General features: G+C 41.0%; 1 protein-coding gene across 3 annotated transcripts in view; it reads left to right on the top strand.

The window, feature by feature from the left end:
* CDK6 (cyclin dependent kinase 6) overlaps positions 1-27,800 on the top strand; it is a 252,667-nt gene that overhangs the window by 164,471 nt on the left and 60,396 nt on the right. For all 3 annotated transcript variants that reach the window (XM_061164896.1, XM_061164894.1, XM_061164893.1), the window contains exon 5: positions 9,784-9,893. In XM_061164896.1, the coding sequence (XP_061020879.1) occupies positions 9,784-9,893 (110 nt within the window). The remainder of the gene's footprint in view (positions 1-9,783; positions 9,894-27,800) is intronic.

The following is a 27,800-nucleotide window of genomic DNA, read 5'->3' as shown; positions in this document are numbered from 1 at the left end:
AGCCAAAAAAATTTTTTTTAATTTAATAAAGAAATAAAAATGCAGAATTACTCAGAGGTCCTCGGTTATTTTAGACATTGTTGTCCCTATATTCTCCAGGGTAGAGGACTGCCTCTATCTACCATCAACACTGACTCCAGGAGTGAGTTCCCTGTGGTTCTTTCTGTGTCCAGTCATGAGATAATAAGTGAGCATCTTCCATGCATTGACACTGTCTATACACTGTGGCCGATGAATGGAATGACTCTAATGGAAAATAGGAGCTATAACGGTGCAATGCAAACTCAGGGGAGAGCAACCACCCCCAGCTAAGGGATCAGGAAAGGCTTCCTGGAGGAAGTGATCTGTGAACATTCAGACCAGCAGAGACTCAGGGAAAGAATATGCCACAGAGAGAACCACAGAAGCAGTGACCAGGTAGTTGGAAGCCAGTACATCTGCACGGGAGCCAGAGGTGGTCCGCACTGGCTGGTCCGGGTTCTGGAAGGACAGGCAGCCTTCCTGCTGGTAGCAGATGCACAGCAGAGGCCATGAGTGTTGTTGGCTCAGTGCTCAACTCCAAGAATCTGAAAACATTTTTGTGTAGACTTCAGCCATTTTTTGTCACGCACCAGAACATCTTTTTCTGGCCCTTAGGTTATAAATGTGTCTAGTGGAGATGACTCTGTTATTATTATTTGTTGAAAGCACTTTGTATGTTAACTTTTTTTGGCATTGTACTCTTTTAATGCTTTCCATTTAATTGGCCTTACAATGACAAGACTGGGCCGGAAGGAATTAAAATTCTGATTGTTTATAGTCTCTTAATTTAAATGTGTGATTTTAAAGAACTGAATTTTGAGACCCTTTAGGAAGAGTCAGTGAAATTACCGCTAATTTTGATGTTCCCTTTGCAAAAGCATGGATGTCTTTTGGAGGGAAGAAACAGACACACTAGAGAGATTTATGGGCTTCTCTGGAGACTCAGTGGTAAAGAACCCACCTGCCAGTGCAGAAGACCCGGGTTCAATCCCTTTGTTGGGAAAATTCCCTGGAGAAGGGCATGGCAACCCACTCCAGTGTTCTTGCCTGGAGAATTCCATGGACAGAGGAGGCTGGTGGGCTACAGTCCATGGGGTCAGAGTCGGACACAACTTAGCGACTAAACAACAACTTTACAACAGAAAGTTTTATACTGGTGTGAAGAAGATAAACGGCTTAGAGAACAACTTAGAAAGCCTTCACTTGGACAGTATAAAAATCCTGAGTTATTCTAAGGATTTTATCCTTATTTCTCAGAAATCGCTACAGAAGTTTACGTTTGAGACTTACTGAAATTGGCCCCTGAAGAACCACCACACTGTTTCCCCGACAAGTACTTAGTAAACTAAAGAGCAGGCAAGGATGTCTTGGTTCTATACAATATATGGTTTTTTGTTTTTTGCTTTTAATATATGGTTTTTTTAAGTCATTACCCTTGCTACATCATTTAAGACCTCTTAGAATGCTAACAGAGGTCCCTATACAAGTCATCCAGTCTAAATGTCCTCTCTGACAGATAAGAAAGCTGAGAAAAAGTCGCCACCCACACTAGTTTCATCAGCAAACTGGATGTGTTAGTCAGTTCCCACCAGGAAATAGATGGCAGACTCAAAATAAGACAATTCAAGGAAGGTTTGTTTACAGAGACAAGATTTACAAAGAAGCAGGTTTAGGGGAAGCCCAGTGGATAGTCCGAACTTGAGTCTTACTTGCATCAAGCTGTTACCATTCATTCGCAGGCTTGAAGGGTGATGGGGAGCAGTTAACTGGAGTTGGGTGGAGTGGGCTGCCTGGGAAGGACGTTGACTTTGTGGTGACAGCCCTGCCCGCTCTGGACCACCTTGCTGGGAGGAAGTCACAGGGTTAAAGACTCAGCCTCACTGTTCTCCTTCTCTCTGAACTCCTGCCTTGGCTTCCCATTGGCCAAACCCAATAAGAAGGTGAAGGCAAATGGTCGACACAGGTCCACCTCCCAAGAATGGGGCCCCCATGCAGAGAGGCGAAGGGAAGAGGCCACCTCCCAAGAATGGGGCCCCCATGCAGAGGCGAAGGGAAGAGGCCACCTCCCAAGAATGGGACCCCCATGCAGAGGTGAAGGGCAGCGGGCCCAGCACAGCATACCTACCGAGCTTCGCTGCCCTCTAAGCACACAGCCATAGATTAAGGATGACTCAGAGCACGTCTGCTTGTTTTCAGGATCTTGGTGAAAGTCTTTAGACTGCAAAATCTAATATTAAGTAAGAATGCTTCACTCTGACATGTATTTTGAGTCAGAGTTGGCCTTGGCCCTACTTTATCTTATATTGTACTGAACTGTTTCACAAAATTGTGAATCGAGATCAAAGCAGTTTAAACAGATACATCCACTTGTGTAAATATCCTTGAACTCCCCTCGTCTTCCGTTCCCCCTCCTGTTGCCAAATCCATCCAGCACCTCTAGAGGCTGTTAATACATGTAATGATTGTAATAAACATCATATTTGCTTGGGTTCCAGCTGGCTGCAACCACCAAACTCTGTCCATAGTTCCTATTGTTATCTTTGCTTAGTAGACAACTTCATTGTTACTGTTAGAAGCCACCTTTGTCTTAGATTTCTAAATGTTGATCTTTATACATTGTCCTCATTGTTTACCACAGCATGTCTTTTAATTGACCATTATATTTTGTTTTTAAGGGTATGTATAATTATTAAACTTAGAAAATATGTGAGTAGAAATTAATTGATTACATTGTGCAAAGTGTTCTATGTTACTTCATTTACTAAAACCTTGAAACATTTTTTTATCAGTTTTGTCCATTCTGTATAAAACTTTCTATTAAAAATTAGTAAATCTGCTTTCCTACAACTTAAACTGGTTTTAAGTGAGACAGTCTTCCATCAGAAGTTTTTAGAGGTCCAGAACTGTAATAGTTCCTTAGGAAACAGAATTTATACTTTAATGTCAGGGAAATTTGTTACAGTTTGCTCTCAGAAGCTTGGAAGTTATGTATTTGAAATCCCATGAAATTACAGAAATTGTCATCATTTCAGGTATTTTAAAATTACAGTGACTTAAAGTGAGGATTGAAGGACTCTGGGTCAGAAAATGGAACAGCCACATGTATTAGCAAATTAAAACTAGGGAAGCTTACTTGATACATGAGATAATGTTACATAAATAGGGAATAATTGTTAGATTTATGTCTATTGCAAAAGACAGTCATTTATTATTTTAAATGTAGGTTCTGGACAGCATTGGGGTTATTTTCTTGGAGAATCAACTAGAAATGTATAGTTCATACTTTCTGGCATTCATGCATTTGAATTCTATAAGGATTAACCAAAAAGATATCTCTTTAGATAAATGCTGATGGTTCAAAAAGAGTATAAACATAAACCCAATGAGTGAATCTAATTCCTCTCACCTTGTTACAATGATTTACATACACATAGCCCAATTAAAAATCTCTAAGAGTTAATAAAGAGATATTTAAATCTTAACTTTCGTTGAAGTTATCAAATGGGAATTTGATGAATACATTTGTACCATGCAGAGCACTGGTGTGGTTTTGAAGTGAATTTTGAAGTTAAAAGTGAAGCCTTTTTTTAGAGGAAATCACTTAACCCCAAAGGATAGCTGCATTTTTGAGATTTTTTTTTTAAGTTCATGTTAAAATATTTCAAAGAAAATTTAAAATCCTTTTCTTTCAGTTCTTTAATTGCAACCTGTATGTTTGCCTGCTGATGTGTGGATGTTTGGAATGCTGAAAGAAAGGGGCCGTGTTGGATGCTGAGGAAGGAGTATGGGGTTGAAATCAGTGTCCAGGAGAATCCCACGTGGCAGCTCCATGACTCTGGCTAAATTACCCAACCTCTCTGAAATTGTTTTCTCAGCTATAAAATGTGCTTACCAACAGCAACTGACTGACCTTGTGCCTCTGAGATTGTCATCCAGCCCCTCCCACTTTTCACCTCCCGCATTGCCATGTTTCCATGACAACTGTCCTCTTAAAGCTAGATGTCTATGTATAGAATCCTGGCAGACATTTTTGTATGCATAAATGACTATTTACACCCACACATAATCTTTAATAAAAATTGAAAAATATTTTGCACTGCTTCAAAACTTACCTATTCACTTAACAGTGGTATCATGAATATCTTTTTATGTGAACAGGAATGAGCAGGATGACAACTAACTCATCTTTCTTGATGACTGAATAATATTCTCCTATTGGGAATTATTGTGGAGTAAACATCCTTGCAAATACCTCTTTGTATACTTGTCTGAGTATTTCTATAGGATAAGTTCCCACAGATGGACCCCTGGTTCAGAGACATAGGCACTATTAATTTTATAGATACTGTCAGATTGTCCTTTAAAAAGGTTGTGCCAGTTTGCAATTTAAAACATACAGGGTCCCTCCCTCCCTCCCTCCCATGGGCAACTCTGAATAGTGGTATTCTGTCCTTTCTGCCCATCAGGCAAAAATGGTGCTCTCTGATTGTATTACTTTATTGTATATTGTTGTATTATCTGATTGTGTTAGCCTGCCTTCCTCTCTGCTTTCTTCCTTTTCTTTCATTCTTTTTCCTTTGTTTCTTTTCTTTCTTTCAATGAAATTGAGTATCTTTACTAGTTTTTTCTTTTGAATTTTTTCATATTTTTATCCATTTTTCTTTTGTATTGTTTTATTGATATAATTTGTTTTAGATGTTTTCTCCCAGGTTATCATTCCCCTTTGCCTTTATTTACAGTGTTTGATGAAGAGGATTTCAGTTTTAAGTAGCTGGATCTGTATATCTTTTCATTTCAGGCTTCTAGATTACCCATCATGCTGAGAAAGGCCTCCACATCCCAAGGTCCTCTTCTGTTTTCCTCTAATACATTTTTCTAGCTCTGCTTCTTACATTTAGATCTCTCATCAGTATAGTTTCTTTCTTCTTATACATGGTATAAAGTAGGGATCAAACTTACTTTTCTTCCAAATGGACGGCCAGTTGTCTTGCTTTCACCTGTTGAAATGCATTTTCTGTCTCACTCTAAGATGAAATTCAGCCTACCTATCAGAATATCTTATAAACATTACCTTGTAAATATCTCATTCTCTTTCTGGACTTTATTCATTTTTTAATCTGTTAGCACCTACTGTTTTATTTGCTGTACCTGCTTCCCTGGTGGCTCAGGGTGGTACAGAATCCACCTGCAATGCGGGAGACCTGGGTTGGATCCCTGGGTTGGATCCCTGGGTTGGGAAGATCCCCTGGAGAAGGGAACGGCTACCCACTCCAGTATTCTGGCCTGGAGAATTCCATGGACTATACAGTCCATGGGGTTGCAAAGAGTCGGATCCAGCTGAGCTACTTTCACTTCACTTCAGAGTACATTTTGGTGACAAAGAACAAATCCCCCTCCTCCTAATTTCTCAAACTGTTTTTGGCTCTTCTTAAGTATTATTCCGCCAGAGACACCTAACTATCAAAGTTAACTTACTCCCCCACATCATTGGGTTGTCTTAACATTTTTGTGTTAAATACAGGAATGATAATTATCTTTATGATATGGCTTTTTCCCATCTTAGTCATAGTCTGTCTCACCATTTATTTAGTTTTTATTTTATATTCTTCAATAATAATGCATCATTTTATTTATACAGGTCTTGCTTTTTAAAATTCCTCAGTGTTTCACGTTTTTTTGTTACTATGTGAACGTGATCTTTTCCCATCATATTTTATAACTGACTTAGAAGCACTTGTGTATTTGTTTTGTACTTTATGTCTACTGTCACCCAAACTTTTATTATCTATATAATATTTTGTTGTAATTAATTCCATATATTAAAACATAAAGCCAGAGTATTTAAGGCAGAAACCCTTAGAAGTACAAGGAGATTCTGGGGGAAGGAAAGCACAGACTCAATTATCTTTCAGTTTGACACAGTATAGAAAAATATAAGTAGTGATCTGTGTGAGACAAACTAATTAATAAAGAACTTTACACTTAAAAGAGAGGACTCTTCTTACAGCCTATGAAACAAAAGCCAGTTATATGCATAGTCTTAAAGGATAGACATTCTACAGGTTGCATTCTCTGGCTGTGATGTAATAGGACTAGCAATTAAATAATCCAGCAATTAAAAGTTAACCATAAATATCTAATCATATGGAAATTTTAAAACTCTTTTCTAAATAATTCATCATATTAGTTTATTCTTAAAGAGAAAATTAAAGGTAAATTATGTATTATTTAAAGCTGAACAAAAATGAGGATTGTTTATTTAATAATATATAACTAAATGTTCTATCATTAATCAAAAGTGAAAATAAATTATCCAAGTTTCAACTCAGAAATAAATTTTAGAAAACAAAGAAATTAGGAGGGAGGATTTAAAAAGATAAAAGTAGAAGTCAATAAATTATAAAACAGTAAGCCTCCCAAAATGAAAGGACATTTTGAAGTCAGTTTTTTAATAAATAATGTAGCTAAACTCTTAACAACCCTGACTGATACAAAGAGAAAAAAAATGAGATTTCCTTTCTTAGAATACCAAAAAAATAAATGAGATAAAAATAATTACAAGAAATACTGTATAAATTTAAGCCAATATATTTTAAAATATAGACTAAGGATTTTCACAGGGAAATTACTTATCATTACCAAAATTGACTAAAAACAATGTTGAAACCTGAACAGACTAATTACCAAGAAGAAAGTCATGAGACTGTTAAAAACATACTGCTCGGAAAGGTCCAGATCCAGGTGGTTTTACAAGTGCATCCTTTCAAGGAACTGATTATTTGTATGCTGTTTATAATATTCCAGAATATAGAAAAGGTTGGACAGTTTGCATATATCCCTAACAACAAACATGGAAAATTACACACAAAAAGAAAACTTACACACAAAAAGAAATTACAAATTACACACAAAAAGAAAAATTACAAACAAAAAAGAAAAAAAAACAAAAACAAAAATGAGATTAGTCTCATTGATCAGTGTAAGTTAGTGTCCTAAATAAATATTAGCAAATAGAATCCAAGTCAAATAAAAGAATAATAAACCATGATTAGGAATGATTTATTCCATGAAGAGAAGGGTGGTACAGTATTGGGAAATCTATTAATGTAATTAATCTAGCATTAATAGAGTAAAAGAGAATGGTCAAATGGTTATTATTAATAGACATTTTTAAAAAGCTTTTGATAAAAATGCATTACCCATTTTGAGTGGTAACTACATTTTAAAAGGAAACAAAAGGAACTTCTTACATGTATCAACATTTTTCTTATTATTTTAGCTGTCTAAACATTTATTTGATGATCATAATAAGTATCACTGGTTAAAGTACTAAAAATGAAGATAGCTCTACTAAAGTGTTTTCGACTGAGTAATCAGTCAGAAATCACAGCCTCTTTAAACAGCTTAAAATAATGCCATATTCAGATTAAACTTTTCATCTCATATGTTTGACTTTATTTCAAACTGAAGTGAGAAGATAAATTTGTAATCTCACAATATCTGTGTATATCTGTAAACCACTGGACTGGAACTTTATGGTCCGTTTGCCCCTGCACCTTGGTTTACAGTGTATTAGAGAAATAGGAAAATGTTCCTCCAGCTAGAAATATTAGTAATACAGAAATAAATTATGTAACTAGACACTGAAGCCCAGAATCAGACACTTTTCTTAACAAAAGTAGTGAGTACCTTCTCTTTGGGGATTGAATTTTGCCCCCTTATCTTCTAGGAATGATTGCCTTAAAATCATCAATTTGGTATTTGTTGAAACACAGTTGTTACATGCTCAATACTATGATGGACATTTACAGACATAATGATGGGTGAAACCAGGTCCATGGCCCCGGGAATGACCCATATTATGAACAACATTATGTGCTAAGTCAGTTCAGTGAGAACTATATTACAAGGTATGATTTTTCAGTGGCAGTGGGTCCAGAGAGGTGATGCTATCAAAGCTGAGCTTTGTGGGAGAAGCAGAATTTCAACCAGTGGAGCAGAAAGTAGAGTTTGCCAGACTAGAACAGGGTCATCAAAAAACATTAAGGCAGGAGCTGGAAGATACATTTGTATAATCGAGTGGTGCTCAAACCTAGCCAAGGGTTAGGGCTACCTAATGAAGTTTAACCAAAAGAAGGAAAAAAAAAAAAAGAACGAGGAGGAGAAAGAAAAAGAAGAACTCCAGGGGCCCCACCCATGAATATCTAATTAAGTTAGGGGCAGGATAAGGCCCAGACACATGTGTTTTTCTAGAAGCCCCATGGATGATCCTGGTACACAGTCAGGGTTGAAAGCCAGTGATGTGGTCTTGTGTGTGACTAAGTCATGTATTTCTTTATCAGTCAGAATCCTGTGAGTTAGTGGGACTCAGCTGGGCAGTTTTCTGCTCCATGTCATGTTGGCAGGACCCACAGTCATCTATTGGGGTGACTGGTCAGGCTGCAGTGTCCAAGATGGCTCGCTCACATGGTCTTTCAGCTGAGAGCTTAGATGAGGCTGTCAGCTGGAACATTTCTGTGGGCTTCTCACCGCATAGCAGCTGGTTTCCAAAAGGAAGTGTCTTAAGAGCAAACGTGCAAAAAGGCCCAGGTAATCAGTCTTCCTATAACCTAGCTTTGGTAGTCTCAGATGTCACTTCCATCATATTCTGTTGGTCAAGCAAGTCACTAAGGCCACTTCAGATAGAAGGGAGGGTGAATTAAACTCCAGTCTTTAATGAGAGGAGTGTATATATAAGGAAAGAAGGAAATTGATGGCAGCCACTTTTTCTCCAAAAATTTCTACTGCAGTCTTGATGCATTACGTTCTATAGCATCAATGTAGATAAACAGAATTTCAGGAAATTTAGATAGACATCAATGAAAGTACAATTAGGTAAAACAGAGTAATGATGAAAGGAATCTGAATAATGTAAAATGCTTCTGTGATAGATGTGGTATTGAATTCCTTACCTGACAAGAAAGAATATATCTTCGATTCAGACATCCATAGAATTTCTACTAAAAAGAAGCACTTGAACCCCTATTTGCTCTGATAAATCTAGAACCTGAATGATATGATTTCCTCACCTTTCAGTGTTGCAGAAACAGTTTGTTGTGTTTGCTTTGTCTGTTATTACACTGCTCGGAATAAAATAGGGTTCTTCCCATATGGGAATCCCTTCCTTTGGATGACATTCTCCACACCGTGTAAGCAGTTGGGTTATACATTCTCTCTCAAGTTCCTGGTGTTTTGTTTTCTGAGCAGAGTGGCATTGAAGGGGCTTTGTTTTGATTCCCCACAGTCTCGTGATAAGAGTAGTTTTGACTTGTCCTGGGCGCTCTGTAGTCTTCAGGGACACCATCCAACAGCCCCTGGAATCATCTTCTAATTTCCCCCAAATGGCTGACCTGGGAATTGAGCTGAACACGTTGCCATCACCCATTTTACATGTATTGTTTTTTTAAAAACCCCTTAAGAAAGAAACCATAGTTTTAAGGTAAGGGTTTGGTTGCTTGTTTTTTAAAGTCTTTGCTTTTGCTCTCTGACATTCAGTTATTTTGCCATCCTAGTAAGACACCCAGCCTGAGGTGGGAACCCAGGTTGTGGGGCTGATGTAATTTCCTGACCTGTCAGCCACGAGCCCACGTTACTTATTGCTCCAATCTCAGTGTCCCCCGCAAGATTTTAGGGGTTCTTTCCAAACCGAGTCTCGGTGTGAGACCGCTCGGGAGGCATGAGCGACGGCCATCGCCCGCAGTAACGCTCCGCTTGTCCTTGCAGGTCGTCACGCTGTGGTACCGCGCTCCCGAAGTCCTGCTGCAGTCCAGCTACGCCACCCCTGTGGACCTCTGGAGCGTTGGCTGCATATTTGCAGAGATGTTTCGTAGAAAGTAAGAAATACTTTTTGTTTCTGTCTGTCTCCCTTGGAAAGAAACGTTTGGGGTCTTGGATAACTTAAGTGGCAGCCTGGCATCTCTCTTTCAAGGAGGATCATGATACCCACATCCACATGCCTCCAGCCCTCGCTTCCAAGTCGGTTCAGAAACCACCTTCTGAGTCCTTACAGTGTCGCTGTGTGTGGTTGTCACTTCTGGCTCTTGGAAGCTCTGTTTCGGAAAGAACACTCCACTGTTCTTACCACTTATTGTTTCTATTGGTGATAATAAAACATGAAGCATGTTATGGAATTTTGTTTTTAGTGAGAAATAGCCTCAAGGTGGACTTTCCCACAGGAGGAGGACCAGGGATGTTATGTATATGAAAATTTTGATGATGGGTTGACAAAACAGAATGTTTAGACGGAAAAGGAACAGACAAGAGAGACGTCCGAGCCATTTCAGACGTTAAATGCTGTCAGTTGGAGGAGAGATTAGACAGACTCAGGTGCTATAGAGGGAGGAACTAGAACCAGAGGTATTAAAATTAAAGAAATAAAGATTTTTGCTTAGAAGGGGAAAAAAAATCTAATGACTAGAGTTATCTGAAGAGCATATCGGGGCTCGTGGAAATAGCGCGTTCTCTCTGGCTATCCAAAAGCAGAGCAGGCCACCGCACACTGGACATGTTTACAGTTTATTCCTAGAGTGGGTGGGTGGGCTCGATGGCCTCCAGGGCACCTCTGACTCTCAAAGTCTGCGGTTCATGTGTGTGATTTTCAGATCACAAGAAATAGCCAAAACAATATAATAAAGGTCTGCCAGGAAAAGAACCCACACCTTGGTACTAAACTCAGCCTGGTTAAAATTAAACAGAGAGAAAAAAAAAAAAATTAAACAGAGAGGCTAATCAGAATCTAATCTCTCTTTGTCTTCTGTTTTTATTTCCATGGGAAAATGTGAGTTTGGAAGCTGAGTATTCTCCCGTTGGACATGTTATATTCAAAATGTAACTCCATGATAGCTCACAAGAAAGAGATGCAGTCAGCTGCTGTTTGCTTGCTCGTTTGTTTGTTTTAACCAAAGGAAATTTTGTGCGTGTAACAAATCTGGGGACCTGCTTCTAGACCTCAGCAGATTCATCCGTGGCTCACAGAGGGGGATCAAAGTACACAGATGTTTAAGGCAGGCCCATTGTGTGCCAGTCACAGGACCAAACCTCTTTTCATGCGTTACCTTTTTATTTCTCACAATAAGAGATAGCTGAGATGCAGTGGTAAATTTGTCTGACATCAAACAGAAAGTATGAGGGATATTGCTCCAAAGGAAGTCTTGTGAGTCTGGTGGTGTTTTTCTACCAAGGAGGGAAGAAAAAAAAGACCGCATTCAGCCGCAATGTTTGCTAAATAGGCTAAATAAGTAGCTTTGGAAGTGTGGTTCTTGGACCAGTAGCACCAGCATCACTTGGGGGACCTTTTAGAAGTGCAGATTCTTGGGCCTCACCCCACACCCACTGGATCAGAAGCTCCTGGGCTGGGGTTCATCCGTCTGTGTTTTCACAAGCGCTCCAGGGGATCCTAACTCACCCTCCAGGGTAAGAGCCACTGGGGTGGATGAGAGAATCACCAGCGGTGGTGTGGTTTAGTCACTAAGTCATGTCTGAGTCTTTTGCAACTCCATCGACTGTAGCCCACCATGGTTCCTCTATCCATGGGATTCTTCTCCACCCAGGGATTGAACCCACATCTCCTGCTTCGGCAGGCAGATTCTTTACCACTGAGCCACCAGGGAAGCCTCACCAGGGATAGCAGTCTTTAAATGTACGACTCCCAGACCTCTGTCTTGAAATTCTGACTTCTTATTGGGCTAGGGCCTGGCATTCTTGTCTTTAATTAAAAGTGCCTCATGTAGTTCTTTTCTTCAAACAAATGTGGAAAATACTGGGTTAAACACTTATGGTCAGAACCAGGAATAATTTACTGGCAACACTGCAGTGTGGGAGTCAAGACGGTCATTTCAGTCCATCCCATGAACAACTTGGTGCAGAAGAGAGATGCGTAGAGAAGGTATTTTGGAATTACTTTGATGTGTCTAGTGCTATGTTCAGTTGCTCGTGTCCGACTCCTTGGCAGCCCTATGAACTGTAGCCTGCCAGGCTCCTCTGTCCATGCGGTCCTCTAGGCAAATAATGGAGTGGGTGGCCATTTCCTACTCCAGGGGATCTTCTTGACCCAGGGATCAAACCCATGTCTCCTGTACTGTCAGGCAGATTTTTTTTACCACTGGCGCCAGCCACCTGGGAAACCCTGATGTGTCTAGCTAGAATTGTCTTCCAATGTAAGATTGGGTCCTTCGTTTGTTATGAAAGGAGCGGGATCAGTTATTTTTCAATAGTATAAAACTTGAATACCAGCCATAATTGATGATAAAACCAATCTTCTTCGGGAAGATGTTAAAAGAAAGATGAAATTTAAGATATGTAGTGTTACCTGTTCTCTAGTAAGGAATGTGCTGTATTTTTAAGGATAGGTAGCCACCACTTATGGGACAGTTGCAATCCATATTTTCATTTTACAAGCCACTTTTCATCTTTACAGCCATATTTTCACTTTGCCACTGATATGGTGGTATAGTTGGTAGTCTGGTTCCCAGACTAGCTTGCAGAGAATCCTGGAACAACCTGGAACATACACAAAACATTATTTATAAAAATTTTCTACTTAACAGCAGTTTTTTCTATGGGAAAATCCATTCTGTGCTTCAGTCCAGGAGACAGGAGTACCCATCTCTTCACCCAGCACTGGATCTGAGAAGGGACTCTGATGGAGGCATAGAGAGCCTCCTCTGACCTCAGCAGCAACGGTCTGCTTCCCTGTTCTGGGAAAGCAAGCTGCTGGGGAGAGACCCATCAGATGTGCACAGAAGAAAGTGCCCCCTGTCTGGGAGCCTTACACTGGGAGGGCAAACGGAGAAGTAACTGCAGGCAGCAGGAAGCCATATCAGAATCCGGACCCGTGTGCCTTTAAGGCTGAGGGACAATGAATCCATCTGGGCCTGCCACACACGCCCTTCCTGGGGCGGGTGCTCTGTCTCCTGGGAAGTTCCTGCCGGTTTGGATGCGACCTTGAAAACAGCCATGGCATCTGACCCCTCTTCCTGCTCAGTTCACGTTTTGGTATTTCCTGCGATAACACCCAGATATCTGAGTGTGCAGGCTTCTCAGTCATGCCAGCTGGATGCTGGGGTCCAGCCACCGGCTTGACCTGCTTCCAGCGTGACTCCTGACTCAGTGCTGACCCACCTGTGGTGTCCAGCTGAGGGCACACAAGCCGTGCCTTCTGGAAGCAGACTCTCGTTGCCTTAGCTGACCCTACGTCAGGGAGCCCTGGCCTGTGTCCCCTCCCTCTGGCTTCCTCCTTGTTGCTATGGCATAGCTCCCAAACTGTGGCGTCTCTTTTAACACCTGCATCATTTTTGCCATACTCTTAGGATAACTATACTTAGTTTTTTTTACTACCTTAAATTAATTAGTGTATTATCTTGCTAAATCCACATTCTGAGGACTGTTAATTCAGTCTGTAGGTGATGAACCACAGCCTTCTACAAGGAGTGTGAATAACTTGTCACGGACATCCAGCTGTTCTGTGGTAGAACCAAATTTGAACCCTGGTCTGTCTGATTCTCTAATCTTTGATTTTACCACTCTGCCATGTTTCTGCCTTGGCTGTGGTTTTACCTGTGGGGCCATATTTTTTTCTGCAGTAATTTATGCATTATTACAGTGTAGCAGCAATAATATTTTAAGGAGGTGAAGAAGCAAGCCATGCATCTAATAGCTTTGATTTCTAGTCTCTCCTATAGTGGAAAGGCTGACCAGTTCTCTGTGACCTTGTTAAGAGGTGCCTGCCTTTTATTCTAAAATGGGATACCTAAGAAATACGAACTCAGTAAAAAGAATCTTAGGGCAGACGGTTGACAAAGAGCGAGAGAGTTTGAATACCACCTGTCATTATTATATGAATTTAATAATTGCTACACTGACCTTCCGTGTGTGTGCATGCACTCGGTCATGTCTGATTCTTTGGGACCCCATGGACTATAACCCGCCAGGCTCCTCTGTCCATGGAATTCTCTGGGCAAGAATACTGGAGCTGGTTGCCATATCCTTCTCCAGGGGATCTTCCAGACCCAGGGATTGAACTTGTGTCTCTTGCATCTCCTGCATTGGCAGGTGGGTTCTGTACCAGCTGAGCTATCAGGGAAGCCCCTGGATCTTTTATCTTCCTCCTTTAACTCTTCATCAGTGGGTGATCCATCTTTACTCCACACTGAGTCATATTTTAATAGTAAAAAAACATTCTGTGAATTGGGTCAGTAGACATTCTGTGAATTGGGTCAGTAGACAACTATCCAGCTTGAAGATTGGGATGAGATGGATGGAGGGATGGACAGATGAATGACAGAGATTGATTTTTAACTTCATAGCAAGATAGATTCACAATTGTTAAATCTCCAGATATCTGTCTACTGCCTTGTGATCATGGTCTGAACTGTTTTCTGTGGTTTGAAAGTTATGGGGTTTTCCAAGTGATGACAAAGTCATGAAAAGAAAACGCACATTTAAAAAATGAAACGTGCTACTAATTCTTTGAATATGGAGATTGTGGTAAACAGATAGTAGTTCTTAGAAGTCCCAAGTTGCCAGCTCTGTTGATCCCTCGCTAAAAATTGCCAGATGCCACCAAGAAGAACATAACAAATACAGTCCCTGTTAGAAAGAAACAAACAAGGCTTCATGATTTTACTCCGCCTCGGATGGTGGCCTCTCGAAGCTGGCCATAATTGATTTCTATGAATTGAACACCCAGTAGCTAAGAAACTGACAGTGAAACTGTCCTTTGTGGCTGAGTGGTCTGGGAGCAAACATCTTTAAAATGTCACTGAGTGCCCTGCCAACTGTCCTACGGGGTACTGTGTTGGCGTTCCCCATTCTTGAGCACTTTGCTCAGTGATGTCAGGGAAATGAGGTCCTTGACCAGAGGCTCTGAACTCCAAGGTACCGAGGCAGGCCCCAGCCGCTGAGAGGAGACCCATCACCCCAGCTTAGATCTAAACATGCGAGTGGAAACCAGGGCACTCCCTGGACCTTGAGGTTTCTTGTCTCTTCTTGGATGCTTTTTTGGATCTTTTTTGTTCTTCAGAGAACACACCAGATGGGAAAAACTCCAAAGAAGCATTTACTTGAGTGAGGAAATACCGAAGGTGGTGGTACCCAGGAAAAGAACTGATCTTGTTAAACAGTGCACACGGGGAGTTCTAAGGAAGAACCAAGGACTACTACTTTTTAATCGTAATCAGTGTTTTTTTTTTCTTGTTCTTGGTGTCCCTGATGTGGAGAAAGATTGAGGGCAGGAAGAGAAGGGGGTGACAGAAGATGAGATGGTGGGGTGGCATCACCGACTCAATACACATGAGTGTGAGCAAGCTCCGGGAAACGGTGAAGGACAGGGAAGCCTGGTGCTGCAGCGCGTGGGATGGGAAGAGTCCGACGTGGCTTATCGACTGAGCAGCAGTCTCACTTTCACAGGAATGTGTTTGTTTTCGCGGTGTGTGCTGAGACGCCCCCATCAGGCCAGCCTTTCCCGACAGCTGCCCAGCTTCCCACCCTTTGGGTCTGACTCCATGGGTCTGCCTGCTAGCCTGTTTTCCTGTTTCTTGCCTGTTTCCTGCCTCCTTCCGATGAATTAATCTCTCCATTGTCACCCTTTTTCCAAAACTTGTTAAAACTGGTGTAGGATCCTTAACCCCCAAGACCTTTAAAAAACCCCGACTGCATTCTGCCCATGCCACACCGTATTCTCCAAGATGAAAATGTATGTTCGTGAAGGAGGCCTACCTCTTGGCCCCAAAATGTGTCTTGAGGTCTTACGCCTTAGAATCCTTTCAGTTCTTTTATCCTGGGTGGGCCCCTGCCCTCTCTCATCTTCCAGAGCTAAACCTGGAAGGTGTCTCTTCAGGGAGGAGAACCACCCCCTCCCCAGAGACCTCCCCCCAACCTCACGCCCCTACCTTCTGTATGTATGGTGTCAGAAAAAAAAACAAACCCTCAATAATGAGACAAACAGCCCAGTTCAAAATGGGCGAAAGATTTAAACGTTCACATCACCAAAGAAGACACAAGGATATCAAATAGGCGTATAAAAAAGTGTTTGGTATCATTAGCCAGTGCCTGCATCCTCAGTCACTCAGTCGACTCTGCGTGACCCCCATGGACTCTAGCCCAGCATGGAGCTGAGTGTCTTTATCTGTAGACTGGAGAGACTGGAAAGATAATACATCCATGGCGTTCCGACCTTCACAGAGGTATTCGTGTCCTTCTACAGTCTAAGAGTGTCCAGCCCTTTTCGTTCCCCTGCTCAGCTTTGTTCAGAGCAGTTTGATTTCATTTTTTGTATCTACTGGGCTTCTGGAATCGACGAGGGTTTTCCAACACAGGAGTGGATGTTGTCCAAGATTCACTCTAACTCTGATATTCTTTGCTTTGGGGTGACATTGTGGGTTGGTCATTTCTAGAATGACTTAACATGTCATGCAGAGCTCACCCTTGCTGACAGAGGTGTTATTACACATCCTTGTCATGGTTCTGAGAACTTGACATACATTATACAATTTAGTCCTCGCAGGCAGCTTGCCCCAGGACTCCCACACCTGGTTGTTGGCAGACCTGGAACTCAGAGCTGTATGACCTGTGAAGTGTGATGAGCTACACTAGAACGCTAGGTGGTCACATAGACGTGCAGGGCGGCAGCGTAACAGATGCGGGGGGCGGGTAGTGGTGTGTGCCTGTGTGTACATGCCTCTCCCTCTCCACTATTCCCTTTTTTACACATTTAAATATATAGATAATTCATGTGGAATGTCTGAAAGTCTAAACCAGTTCTGTCCAATAGAAAAGAGAATGTGAACCATGTCATTTTACATTCTCTAGCAGTCACATTAAAAGTAAAAAGAAGAAAAAAAGAGAGAGAGAAAAAAAAGTAAAAAGAAACAAGTAAAATTGATTTTTTAACACAATACATCCAAAATGTAAACAGGGAATAGGGCTTCCCTGGCTCAGATGTAAAGACTCTGCCTGCGATGCAGGGGACCTGGGTTCAATCCCTGGGTTGGCAAGATCCCCTGGAGAAGGGCATGGCAACCCACTCCAGTATTCTTGCCTGGAGAGTTCCATGGACAGAGGAGCCTGGTGGGATCCTGTCCATGGGGTGACAAAGACTCGGACATGACTGAGCAATTAACACACACACATCCAAAATGTTACTATTTAAATATGGAATAACTATAAGAATATAGATCATACATTCTATTTCAATACTAAATTGTTAAACTCCAGTGTACGTTTTATGCTGGCAGCACATCTCAGTTAAGACTAGCTACATTTCAAGGGCTCATAGACACATGTACTATATTTTATGTTGTTGTTTAGTTACTGGAGTGGGTAGCCATTTCCTCCACTAGGGAATCTTTCCGACCCAGGCATGAAACCCACGTCTCCTGCATTGGCAGATGGATTCTTTACCTGAGCCACAGATTTAAACCGTCAAATGAAAAGATAAAGAAGAAACAGACATCTCACTGTTTATTGGGAAGGGGAGAGAGAATGAGTCCGTGCCCTTCTACCCTAGGCTCACTGATTTCTCAGTCTTCTGTCTCCTACATTGTCATCTTCTCTAGTTTGGGTGGAGGCCAGAGAAGTTGGGGTCCTTGATGTACAGCCAGTAGAGCTGATGTTGGTGCAGCGGCCTGGCCTTTGTCCCTCAATCAGTGACACTTAGGTGCCAGCCTGTAAATACAGTGATATCAGCCCTGGCTGATCAGTCTTCCCCACCGTGTCCTCTTCAAAAGCACATGCACGTGGAGCCTCAGTCTCCACACTCTCTGACTCTGCAGGCCGTTTTCAGAAAGGAATTGTGTGGGAAGGAACAACTTAGGAGATGCACATGCCAGTTAGCTTTATTTTTTAAAAAAAAAGAGTTTGAGAAATGAAATTGTCTTTCCTATTCTCCTATCCAAAATCCATTCCCAAAGACACCCCCTGGATATATTTCCAGATCTTTATTGCACATTCAAACGTGTGTGTTTGCAAACATCTACATATGTATATGTATAGATAAACACATGCACACCTCTGTCAGTTTATCTCACAGAAATGGGCTTATGCTATACATATGTTGCCTTATTCATTTTATTTTATCACAATATATTAGGTCAGTTCATAGAAATCAAACTCTTTTTTAAACAGCTGAATCCTTGTCAGCTCATTTATTGCATAATTTAATTTCCCATTGATGAGCATTTATGGATTGGTTGGCTGGTTGCATTTGGTCTTATTATAGACAATATTGCAGTCAAATCCTGTGCTTATTTTGTGAAACATTTGCCCAAGTATTTCTGCATGGGTAAATTCCAGAAGGGAAATTATAGGGTCAGATCACATGCCTATTTAAAATTCTGCTGGCTAAACCAAACTGCTTTCCAGCAAGTAAACTCTGTTTTTACGTTAAGGTGGGAAATAGGATTGAGTCTCAAAAATGAAGAAAGATTGTCAAAAATAAAACAAGACAAGGACTCTTACGTAAGCCCTGACTTCCTCCTGCTGCTTCTGCGCCTTTTTAAAAATAATGTCAAGAGGAAAACCTGAGTGAATATGGTAATTATAAAAGCTGCTGTTAAGTTGGTTTGAAGCCTGAGGGACCTCTTTCAACTGTAAAATTGACTGTGGGTTTCCTCTTTATCAGTTGTGTAGTGATAGGGAAGAAATCAACCTCATTTTGTCAGTTAAAAAAAAAATTATCTGAAGATAAAGACCCAAGCAGTTTTTCAGACTAGTTTTTCCCAGTGCAGAGACAGCATATGAAGATCATTCTGTAGAGTTCCATAGCGTGGACGCTTGGAGAGTAATGTATATTGAGTTTTGATCTTCCTTCCAGCCTGGATGTAGGCATGGGTACTCTTCTTCCTTAGTCACCAGACCTCATGCATCTTTCCTTCAGATTTTGCCTTCTGGGGGACTTCCCTGGTAGCTCAGTTAGTAAAGAATCCTCCTGCAATGCAGAAGACCCTGGTTCAATTCCTGGGTCAGGAAGATCCACTGGAGAAGGGATAGGCTACCCACTCCAGTATTCTTGGGCTTCCCTCATGGCTCAGCTGGTAAAGAATCCACCTGCAATGCAGGAGACCTGGGTTCGATCCCTGGGTTGGAAAGATCCCCTGGAGAAGGGAAAGGCTACCCACTCCCGTATTCTGGCCTGGGAGTTCCATGGACTGTATAGTCCATAAGGTTGCAAACAGTCAGACATGACCGAGTGACTTTCACTTTCTTTTCACTTTCTTTGCCTTCTGAGCCTATTTGTGGGAATAACTCTGGAAGCCCCTGCATCAGCCCTGACCTTGAAAGAGAAAATGAATCTGACTAATAGTCTTAGTTTTCTACATTAGTCATAAAGTCTTAGGTCTTGCTGGTCACATCTCTCAACCATTGATTTGGGTAAAAAAATATTTGATTTGAGGCAAGAAGCAGCCCCTTTTTAAAATATAAAACACTGAAAAAACTAAAATATAAAACACTGGCAGAGAAAGTAGCTATATTGTACATTGATAGCCAGCTGTTACTAGTCTGATGATCTTGACTCAGTCAAAGGCAGACTTCTCACCACTGTTCCTGGCACTTACCAACATGAGTTGCTTCCCAGCAGTACAAAATAAAAAGTACCAGGCCTACACAAAGTTATTGTAGCTGGAGCTTGGACCTCTGATCTGAGTTGAGTCCGGCCTTGGGAAAGCCCATAAAGCATGATGTTACATTATATTTGTTGCTTTATAGCAGTCATGCAATGTATTGGACAAGACAGTAAATATAGTGAATGGTACAGTGAGTCCCCAGATGGGAACCTTCATGTTGCACACTTTCAGAGTTGCAGGCGTGCTTTCACGTGGCCCGTCACGTGAGTGAGTTCACCTGTCTGGCGCACGTTGTCGTGTGCATGCACCCTCCACAGGTGCCTTTGCTGTTGTGTACTTTACAGCTCTCCATAGAGTACAGTAGTACAGTGCCGGCACAAAATAGAAGTGTTCGTTTATTTGGTACTACTGCAAGGACTCCTTAGCAGATGCAACCTCAGATTAAAATACTTCTTTAAAAATTATACTTCAAGTCTATAAAATAACTTCACTCTGGAGAATTTTTGAATGGGAATGTACATTTGATATTACAGATACTGGATTAATAGATTAAAAATCAGATATGTTTTTAATCCAGTGACTTCACTGTGACCACATTTGTTAAAACTGAGTTCAATCTGATGTGTGGTCTTTAGGATGTCATTAGATCCTTAGTACCTATATTTATTTCAGCAGATATGACATTCTTGTGGGAAAAGTATTATAAACTTATTACAGTAGAGTTGGAGAAGGAAATGGCAACCCACTCCAGTACTCTTGCCTGGAAGATCCCATGGATGGAGGATCCTGGTAGGCTACAGTTCATGGGGTCGCAAAGAGTCGGACACGACTGAGCGACTTCACTTTCACTTTACAGTAGAGTTCTGTATAGCTGATGTGTTAGTTGGGTACCTAGGCTAACTTTGTTGGACTTAGGAACAAATGGACATACAAACAGATTCTCAGGACAGAACTCGTTTGTGTACAGAACACTTAGTGTACAGGGTATTTCAGGTAAATGTAAATTCTATGGGATTTCGTTGTACGCCTAAGTAATTTCCCACAGAACGGTGCTGAAGAGCTGAATTATAGCAAATGGTAAGGTGTGCCGAAAAATCCCACCTGGTCTTGTCCTGTAGTGACAGGCTCTAATGACAGTCTGTTGTGGCTCCATGTGGCCGCCTCTGTGGGATCTGGGTCTGTCTGATACCCATGCCCCACTCTTGGATCCTGCTTCTCTGCCTCCCATCTGGCCTTCCCATAGTGGCTGGAGGAGCTGATGCCTGATAAGACTCAGTCCTTGGCTTAGCTGAGAAGCAGTGGGCATTTTCTCATAAAAATAGAAGGTGTTACCTGGTTCTTTCTTTTCCTTCTTTCATCTCCTTTTCTCTTCAACCCTTGCTGCAGACTCTCTCTCCCTCTTCGGTCCCTCCTCCCGGTCTCTCCTCCACTCCCACGCTGTTCATCTTTCCCTTCCTCCTCCCAATTTAACTGGGAAATGCAGAGCATTCAACATGGCCTCCTGTATATACCTTCCCCAATAATACATGGTAGTATTGAGTTTCTGATTTACTGCTTCAATTTTGCTGGATAAATTAAATTTGCAGGGATCCAAATTTACTCAGTGATAGGCTTAAGAGCCGTTGGCTGCTTGGGGTGGGGGTGGGGGGGTGGTGTGCGCACACGTGCACATTTATAAAACCAATAAAATCTGGCAAATGTATTTCTAAATCTTCTAGTTTTCTTATAAACATTTTAGAGTTTTAATATGAGAAAAAAAAAAAGTGTGGCAGAAACAGCCACAGACATGTGGGCTGTGTTTACTCACAAATTGAAATATTGCAAAGGACAATTCAGAATGGCAGGTTTCCGGTGGAAATTAGATTTTACTACAAGCTAAACTGGATATTATTAGCTCTTGTCTTATCACTGGCACAATTAGAGTTTGCTGGACACTCTCAGTCCAGATCTGGGAGAAGATCCAAAACTTTGGAAGTCAGGGATCAGGAGCCTGCCAAATGTGTTTGTGCTATGTTGTCAAACTGTTTAACTGGTAATAACTTTACATATTAATATTTCAATATGAAGAAGTAGTTTGGAAGCCAAATGCTGTGTCTGTTTTGCTGGTCAGGGTCTTACTGAATTCTCCAGATATCAGCATAAAATAAAGTTAATTTTAGAGGCACTCAGGTAAATGGGATACAGCCCCAATTAAAAGTGGCACTGAACTGAAATACATAGACATTTCTCATTTTTATCTAAATTGATACTTTTTTTATACATTGAGTAAAAACAGTTTCTTGTTGTATTCCATCTGTGAGCCCTCAATCAGAACACATTAAAAATATTAGAAGCTTTTAGTTTAAAATGATACCTGCTGCCCTTCTCTGTTTCTTACTAAAAAGGTGAAACCTCCGACACTCATAACTGGCAATGAAATAATTATCAAAATTATTTAAAAGAATTCCCATTTAGCCAGAACTAGATTTAAAATCCTATTTGATGATTCAGGTATGTCATGTGCACCTGGAAATAGATAGACCTTTCTTTCCCTCCCTCATTCCTATTTTTAGAGAAACAAAGTTGATTGTAGTTCAAAAAATGGTCAGCTCTTTCCACCACAGATCCTAGTGAGATCTCCACAGTGGTACTCCCCTCTGCCATCAGTATTATCTCTCTTTCTCTCTCGGGTGTTAGTACAGATACCAGGAACACATATGTGCCAAAAGAGATCAGGGGAGTTGAGAACAGGCTATTTAGTAGGTGGAGACAAGAGACATGAGAGCAGTATGTGGGGAAACATGCGAGATACGAAGGCTGATCTCAGAGCTGCCCAGAGACTGTTAAAATGTTTACAGAATGAGCCAAAGTCATGTCTATTTTGTTAACTACACATTGTCGGTCTGGGGAGACTGTCCTTCTCAGAAGAATGAGATAAACTAAAAGAATACAATTCTTGTCACTTCTGAAAAAATATCACCAAACAAGCAACAGTCTCTAGAAGCCTAAAAAATGATATAAAACTCTGAAAATGATTAACTAGCAAAACCAGAAGAAATTTCTAAAAATCAGTAGACTAACTCAAGGCAGTGCTAGAAGACATAATCTCTAAAAGAGAAACAGTGGAATCAACACAAGTGTCCATCGACAGATCAGTGGTTAAAGAGGATGTGTGTCTGTGTGAGATACGCACAATGGAATATTCCTCAGCCATAAAAAAGAATGAAATAATACCGTTTGCAGTAACATGGATGGGTCTAGAGATTATCATACTAAGTGAAGTTAATCAGACAGAGAGATACAAATATCATATGATACCATTTATATGTGGTACCTAAAAAAAAATTGTACAAAAGAACTTATTTACAAAACAGAAATAGACTCACAGACATAGAAGACAAACTTATGGTTACCATAGGGGAAAGGGAGGGAGGCATAAACTAGATCTTAGGATTAACATATATGTACTACTATGTATAATATAGATTTTTTAAAAAAGAAAAGCAATGACCTACTGTATAGCATAGGGAACTATATTCAATATCTTATAATAACCTGTAATAGAAAAGAATATGAAAAAGAATATATATATATTACTGAATCACTTTGCTGTCACCTGAAACTGGTGCAACATTGTAAATCAACTATGCTTCAATAAAAAATATAAGAGAGACAGAAGGGCAGCCAGAACCGAACATTCTGAAATGTAGAAACGTAAACTGCAATGAAAAGGGAGATACATAAGATGTGAAGTTATAAAGAAATCAAGTACAGTAGCACAGTTGAAATCTGAGAATAAGGGAGTAAAAAGAATTAGTAATATAGGAAATGGAATCTTTGATGTAAAGGACAGTATTGAGAAGTTCTCACATAACATTGATGAACAAAAGGTTTTAAATGGTAAGAAAAGGACAAATATGAAGACCAGAGAAGGGGAATCTGGCATAAGAAACCCATGGTTTTAAAATGCAATCATCAAAAACATAGGCTAAGACATGACTTGAGTGTATGGATTGAAAGATCTCACAATATTTTTAAGAAAATGATTACAGAAGAGAAAACCAGTAGTTTGGGATGCTTAGGGCTATGGGTACAGAACTCAAATCAACTTAGATAAGCTAAAGACTAAGGAATTTGTTAGCTCACATAAACGGTGATGCCAGAGATAGGTGAGCTTCAGCGTTGGCTTGATCTACAAGCTGCAGCTCCATTTCGCTGAGACTCTTTTCATTGTGGTGGCATCTTTGAAGACTGACTTCCCTCATGGCCAAGTGATTCTGGTAGTTCCAGGTTTTGGAAAAGAACACATTCTTTTGTCCCAGGGTTCCAAATAGGTGCACTGAAATTCATCCTCAGAACTGTTATGACACATGCCTACATTTAAACCAAGGAATGAGACCAGGGAAGTGGGATTTGCTGATCAGATGGTGGTCTGAAGAACATCAGGCTGACATAAAGCACACCCTGGGATGTGTTAGAATTGCATAGAGAAAGAGAAAAGCCTGTGAACACAAATAAACTTATTTGAAAGCCATACAAGAAGAAAGGAAAATCAGGCCGACCTCAGACTTCTCTTTTATTCTAAAAGTCAGAAGAGAATAGAGAAATGGCTGGATTTGTGAGGGACAGTCTGTGACCCCAGAACACAGAGAGAGGTTCCAATATGTAAGGATTCTGTGACTGTCTTGTTTGTTTGGTTTTTTGTTTATTAAATACCACTTGGGCATACTTGATTTGACTGAGAAGGATATCAAAATGAGCACATCAAGAATAGGTGACTGCCAGAATGTAATTTGGTGCAGCCACTATGGAAAACAGTGTGGAGGTTCCTCAAAAATCTAGAAATAAAGTTCCCATATGATCCACCAATCCCACACCTGGGCATATACCCAGACAAAACTATAATTCAGGAAGATACATACACCCCTGTGTTCTTAGGAGGACAATTTACAATAGCCAAGACATAGAAACAGCCTCAGTGTCCATTGGCAGATGAATGGATAAAGAAGATGTATGTGGTATATACATTGGAATAGTAGCCATTGAAAAGAATAATGCCATTTGCAGCAACAAATGGATGGACCTGGAGATTATCATACTAAGCAAATTAAGTCATAAAGAGGAAGACAAATACCATATGCTAGCCCTTTTATGAAATCTAAAATATGACACACAAAAAAATAAATAAAATATGACACAAATGACCATATATACAAAACAGAAGCAGGCTCAGACACATAGAGGACACCGCTGTGGTTGCCAGAGGTGGGGGCAGGGAGGGGAGCACCAGGAGTTCGGGATTAGCAGATGCAAGCTGTTATATACAGGATGGGTCAGCAGCAGAGTCCTGCATAGCACGGGGAACTGTATTCAATATCATGTGATAAACCATAATGGAAAAGAACAGGAAAAAGAGCCTATATGTATTAACTGAAGCCCTTAGCTGTACAGAAATTAACACAGCCTTGCAACTCAACTGTGCTTCAATAAAAATTTTTTTAAAAAGGAAAGAATGGGTGACCACAGTATGAGAGGACTGGGGAGATGCCCTGTGGGACACGCTGTCTATAGACACCCAGCTCTTCACAGAAGTCCTGAGAACCGTGGCTTCAGCAGCCCTCACCTGTTGGTACTGGCCATCTAATGACCCCGTAGGAATGTGGTCGAACTAGTATATTTTTCACAACAGCATCTGGATGAAGCTTAAAAGCAAATAATTTCATTATAAATTAATGGTCCTTATTATGAGAATAGCCCTATAATTGGACTTCAGAAATTCCCCTGAAGAAGCTTCAGGCAGAATGTACCATCAGATTTAAAAGTCTAATTAAATGGGTCTAAAATTATGTTTCATTTTAGGCCACCTATGACTAAAAAGAAATGGTTTCTAAAGGCCTTTAAAAAAGAAGAGGAGTCGGTCAAAGGAAAGATGAAATAGAAAGGGAGATGAATGGGATAAGGAACAATTATAAAGATGTAAAATGAAGTAGCCAAATTATAGCCCCCTTAGGAGGCAGAAGAGAGAACTGACACTTAGGAGAACTGAGGAAATGATACAGAAGGCAAATCTGGTTAAACTTTCAAGTGTGATACATTGTGATACATACCTTTCTATGTAATGCCTGACATTTTCCCATTTTTCTTTTAATCCTGAAATTTTCTATTTAAAGATTATCTATACTAATACAAAAAAAACCTGGAGTCAGTCAGCATGTTCAACATCAGTGGAATTGCTTTGTAAATAACCGCGCATCAGTGCAGTTTATGAGGAGGGCTGAAATAGGAAAGCGCGTGCTCTGCAGTTCTTAGAAGTGAAAGTGCCCCCTGGCGTGTTACTCCTGTCGCTGGGTGTCGCTGTGTTGTTAACATCACTGCCTCCATTACTCGTTGTTAAGATACTGACATACTTCCAGTTTTCCCAGTGCTAAAAGACCCACTGCCCCGAGAACCCCCAGTTTCCTACGTGGCCCCTGCCTCTCTCTCCCCAGATCACCAGGGCCTCCCTTGGATCCAGCTGAAGGGTTGTGGTCACTCAGTCGTGTCTGACTCTTTGTGACCTGTGGACTGCAGCACGCCAGGCTTCCCTGTCCATCACCAACTCCCAGAGTTTACCAAACTCATTGATGTCCATTGAGTCGGTGATGCCATCCAACCATCTCATCTTCTGCCGTCCCCTTCTCCTCCTGCCCTCAATCTTTCCCAGCATCAGGGTCTTTTCTAATGAGTTGGCTTTTTGCCTCAGGTGGCCTAAGTATCAGAGCTTCAGCATCAGCCCTTACAGTGAATATTCAGGGTTGATTTCCTTTAGGACTGATTGCTTCGATCTCATTGCTATCCAAGGGACTCTCAAGAGTCTTCTCCAACACCACAGGGACTGAAGGCTAGCATATCAGGGTTTTCCAGAATCATGCTCCAGCCCTTTCATGTTTAAAACAAAAAAGAATTTTAAATATTATCTCAGGCTATGGAGATGCTTTCCTAAGAATATCGATTTGTATCAACCCCTATATTCTCTTCAGTCCCTGGAAGTCATCCTCTGCTCTGGCAGTGGATTCTTCCAGCTACCCTTTGCTGATGTCAGGAAGATCATTTTTCTCTTTATATCAGAGGCCTTCTACCGGTTCCCAGCTGGCTGCTGATTTTCATCCTATTTCCCAGGCCTTGCAGGCTCCCGGAAATGAGTTAAAACTTGGAATTTAACGTCTTTGCTGTGAAACTCTTCCTTTAGTTTGGTTTTGTTTTTTCAGGCACATGGTTAGCACATCCTTCACGTGTTAGCCATCTTGGCACAGAAATGTCCACCAAGAGTGGTACCCAGGATGACCCCTAAACGTGTTTAAATATGCCCCTGATTTGTTTTGTTATAACGGGTTAAGGGATTTTGCAGTGTAATTAGGATAATGAGCCTTGAACTTCTGGTGGTACAGTGGATAAGAGTCCACCTGCCAATGCAGGGGACTTGGGTTCAGTCCTTGTTCTGGGACGATCCCACACGCTGCAGAGCAGCTAAGCCCACGGTGAGAAGCCTGTGCACCGAAACTAGAGCGTAGGCCCCACTCACAATTACAGAAAGCCCACGCACAGCAGTGAAGACCTAGCAGAACCAAACATAAGTAAAAAAAAACTGTGTTTAAAATAAAGTGAACCTTAAAATAAGTTATTCTGGATTATCTGGATAGGCCCAGTCTAATGATATGGACTTTTTTTCCTTCATTTTTAAAAATTTTAGTTTGGAGAAGAGTTGATTTACAATGTCGTGTTAGTTTCAGGTACACAACAAAGTGATTTAGTTACACATCTGCTCAGACGATAAAGAATCTGCCTGCAATGCAGGAGACCCAAGTTTAATCTCTGTGTCAGAAAGATCCCCTGGAAAAGAGAATGGCAACTCACTCTCCTATTCTTGCCCAGAGAATCCCACGGACAGAGGAGGCTGGTGGGCTGCAGTCCATGGGGTCGTCGCAGAGTCGGACATGGCTGAGTGACTAACACGTTCACTTTCACACGTAAATCTGTTCTTTTCTATATTTTTTTTCCCATACAGGTTATAACAGAGTATTAAGTAGAGGTCCCTGTGCTATACAGTAGGTCCTTGTTGGTTATCTGTTTTATATATTGAAGAAGGAAATGGCAACCCACCCCAGTATTCTTGCCTGGGAAATCCCATGGACAGAGGATCCTGGCGGGCTACAGTCTGCGGGG

Source organism: Dama dama, chromosome 18, assembly GCF_033118175.1.
Source record: "Dama dama isolate Ldn47 chromosome 18, ASM3311817v1, whole genome shotgun sequence".
NCBI lineage: Eukaryota > Metazoa > Chordata > Mammalia > Artiodactyla > Cervidae > Dama > Dama dama.
Note: the sequence above shows the minus strand (reverse complement) of the source record. Positions and strands in the feature narration are given on the sequence as shown.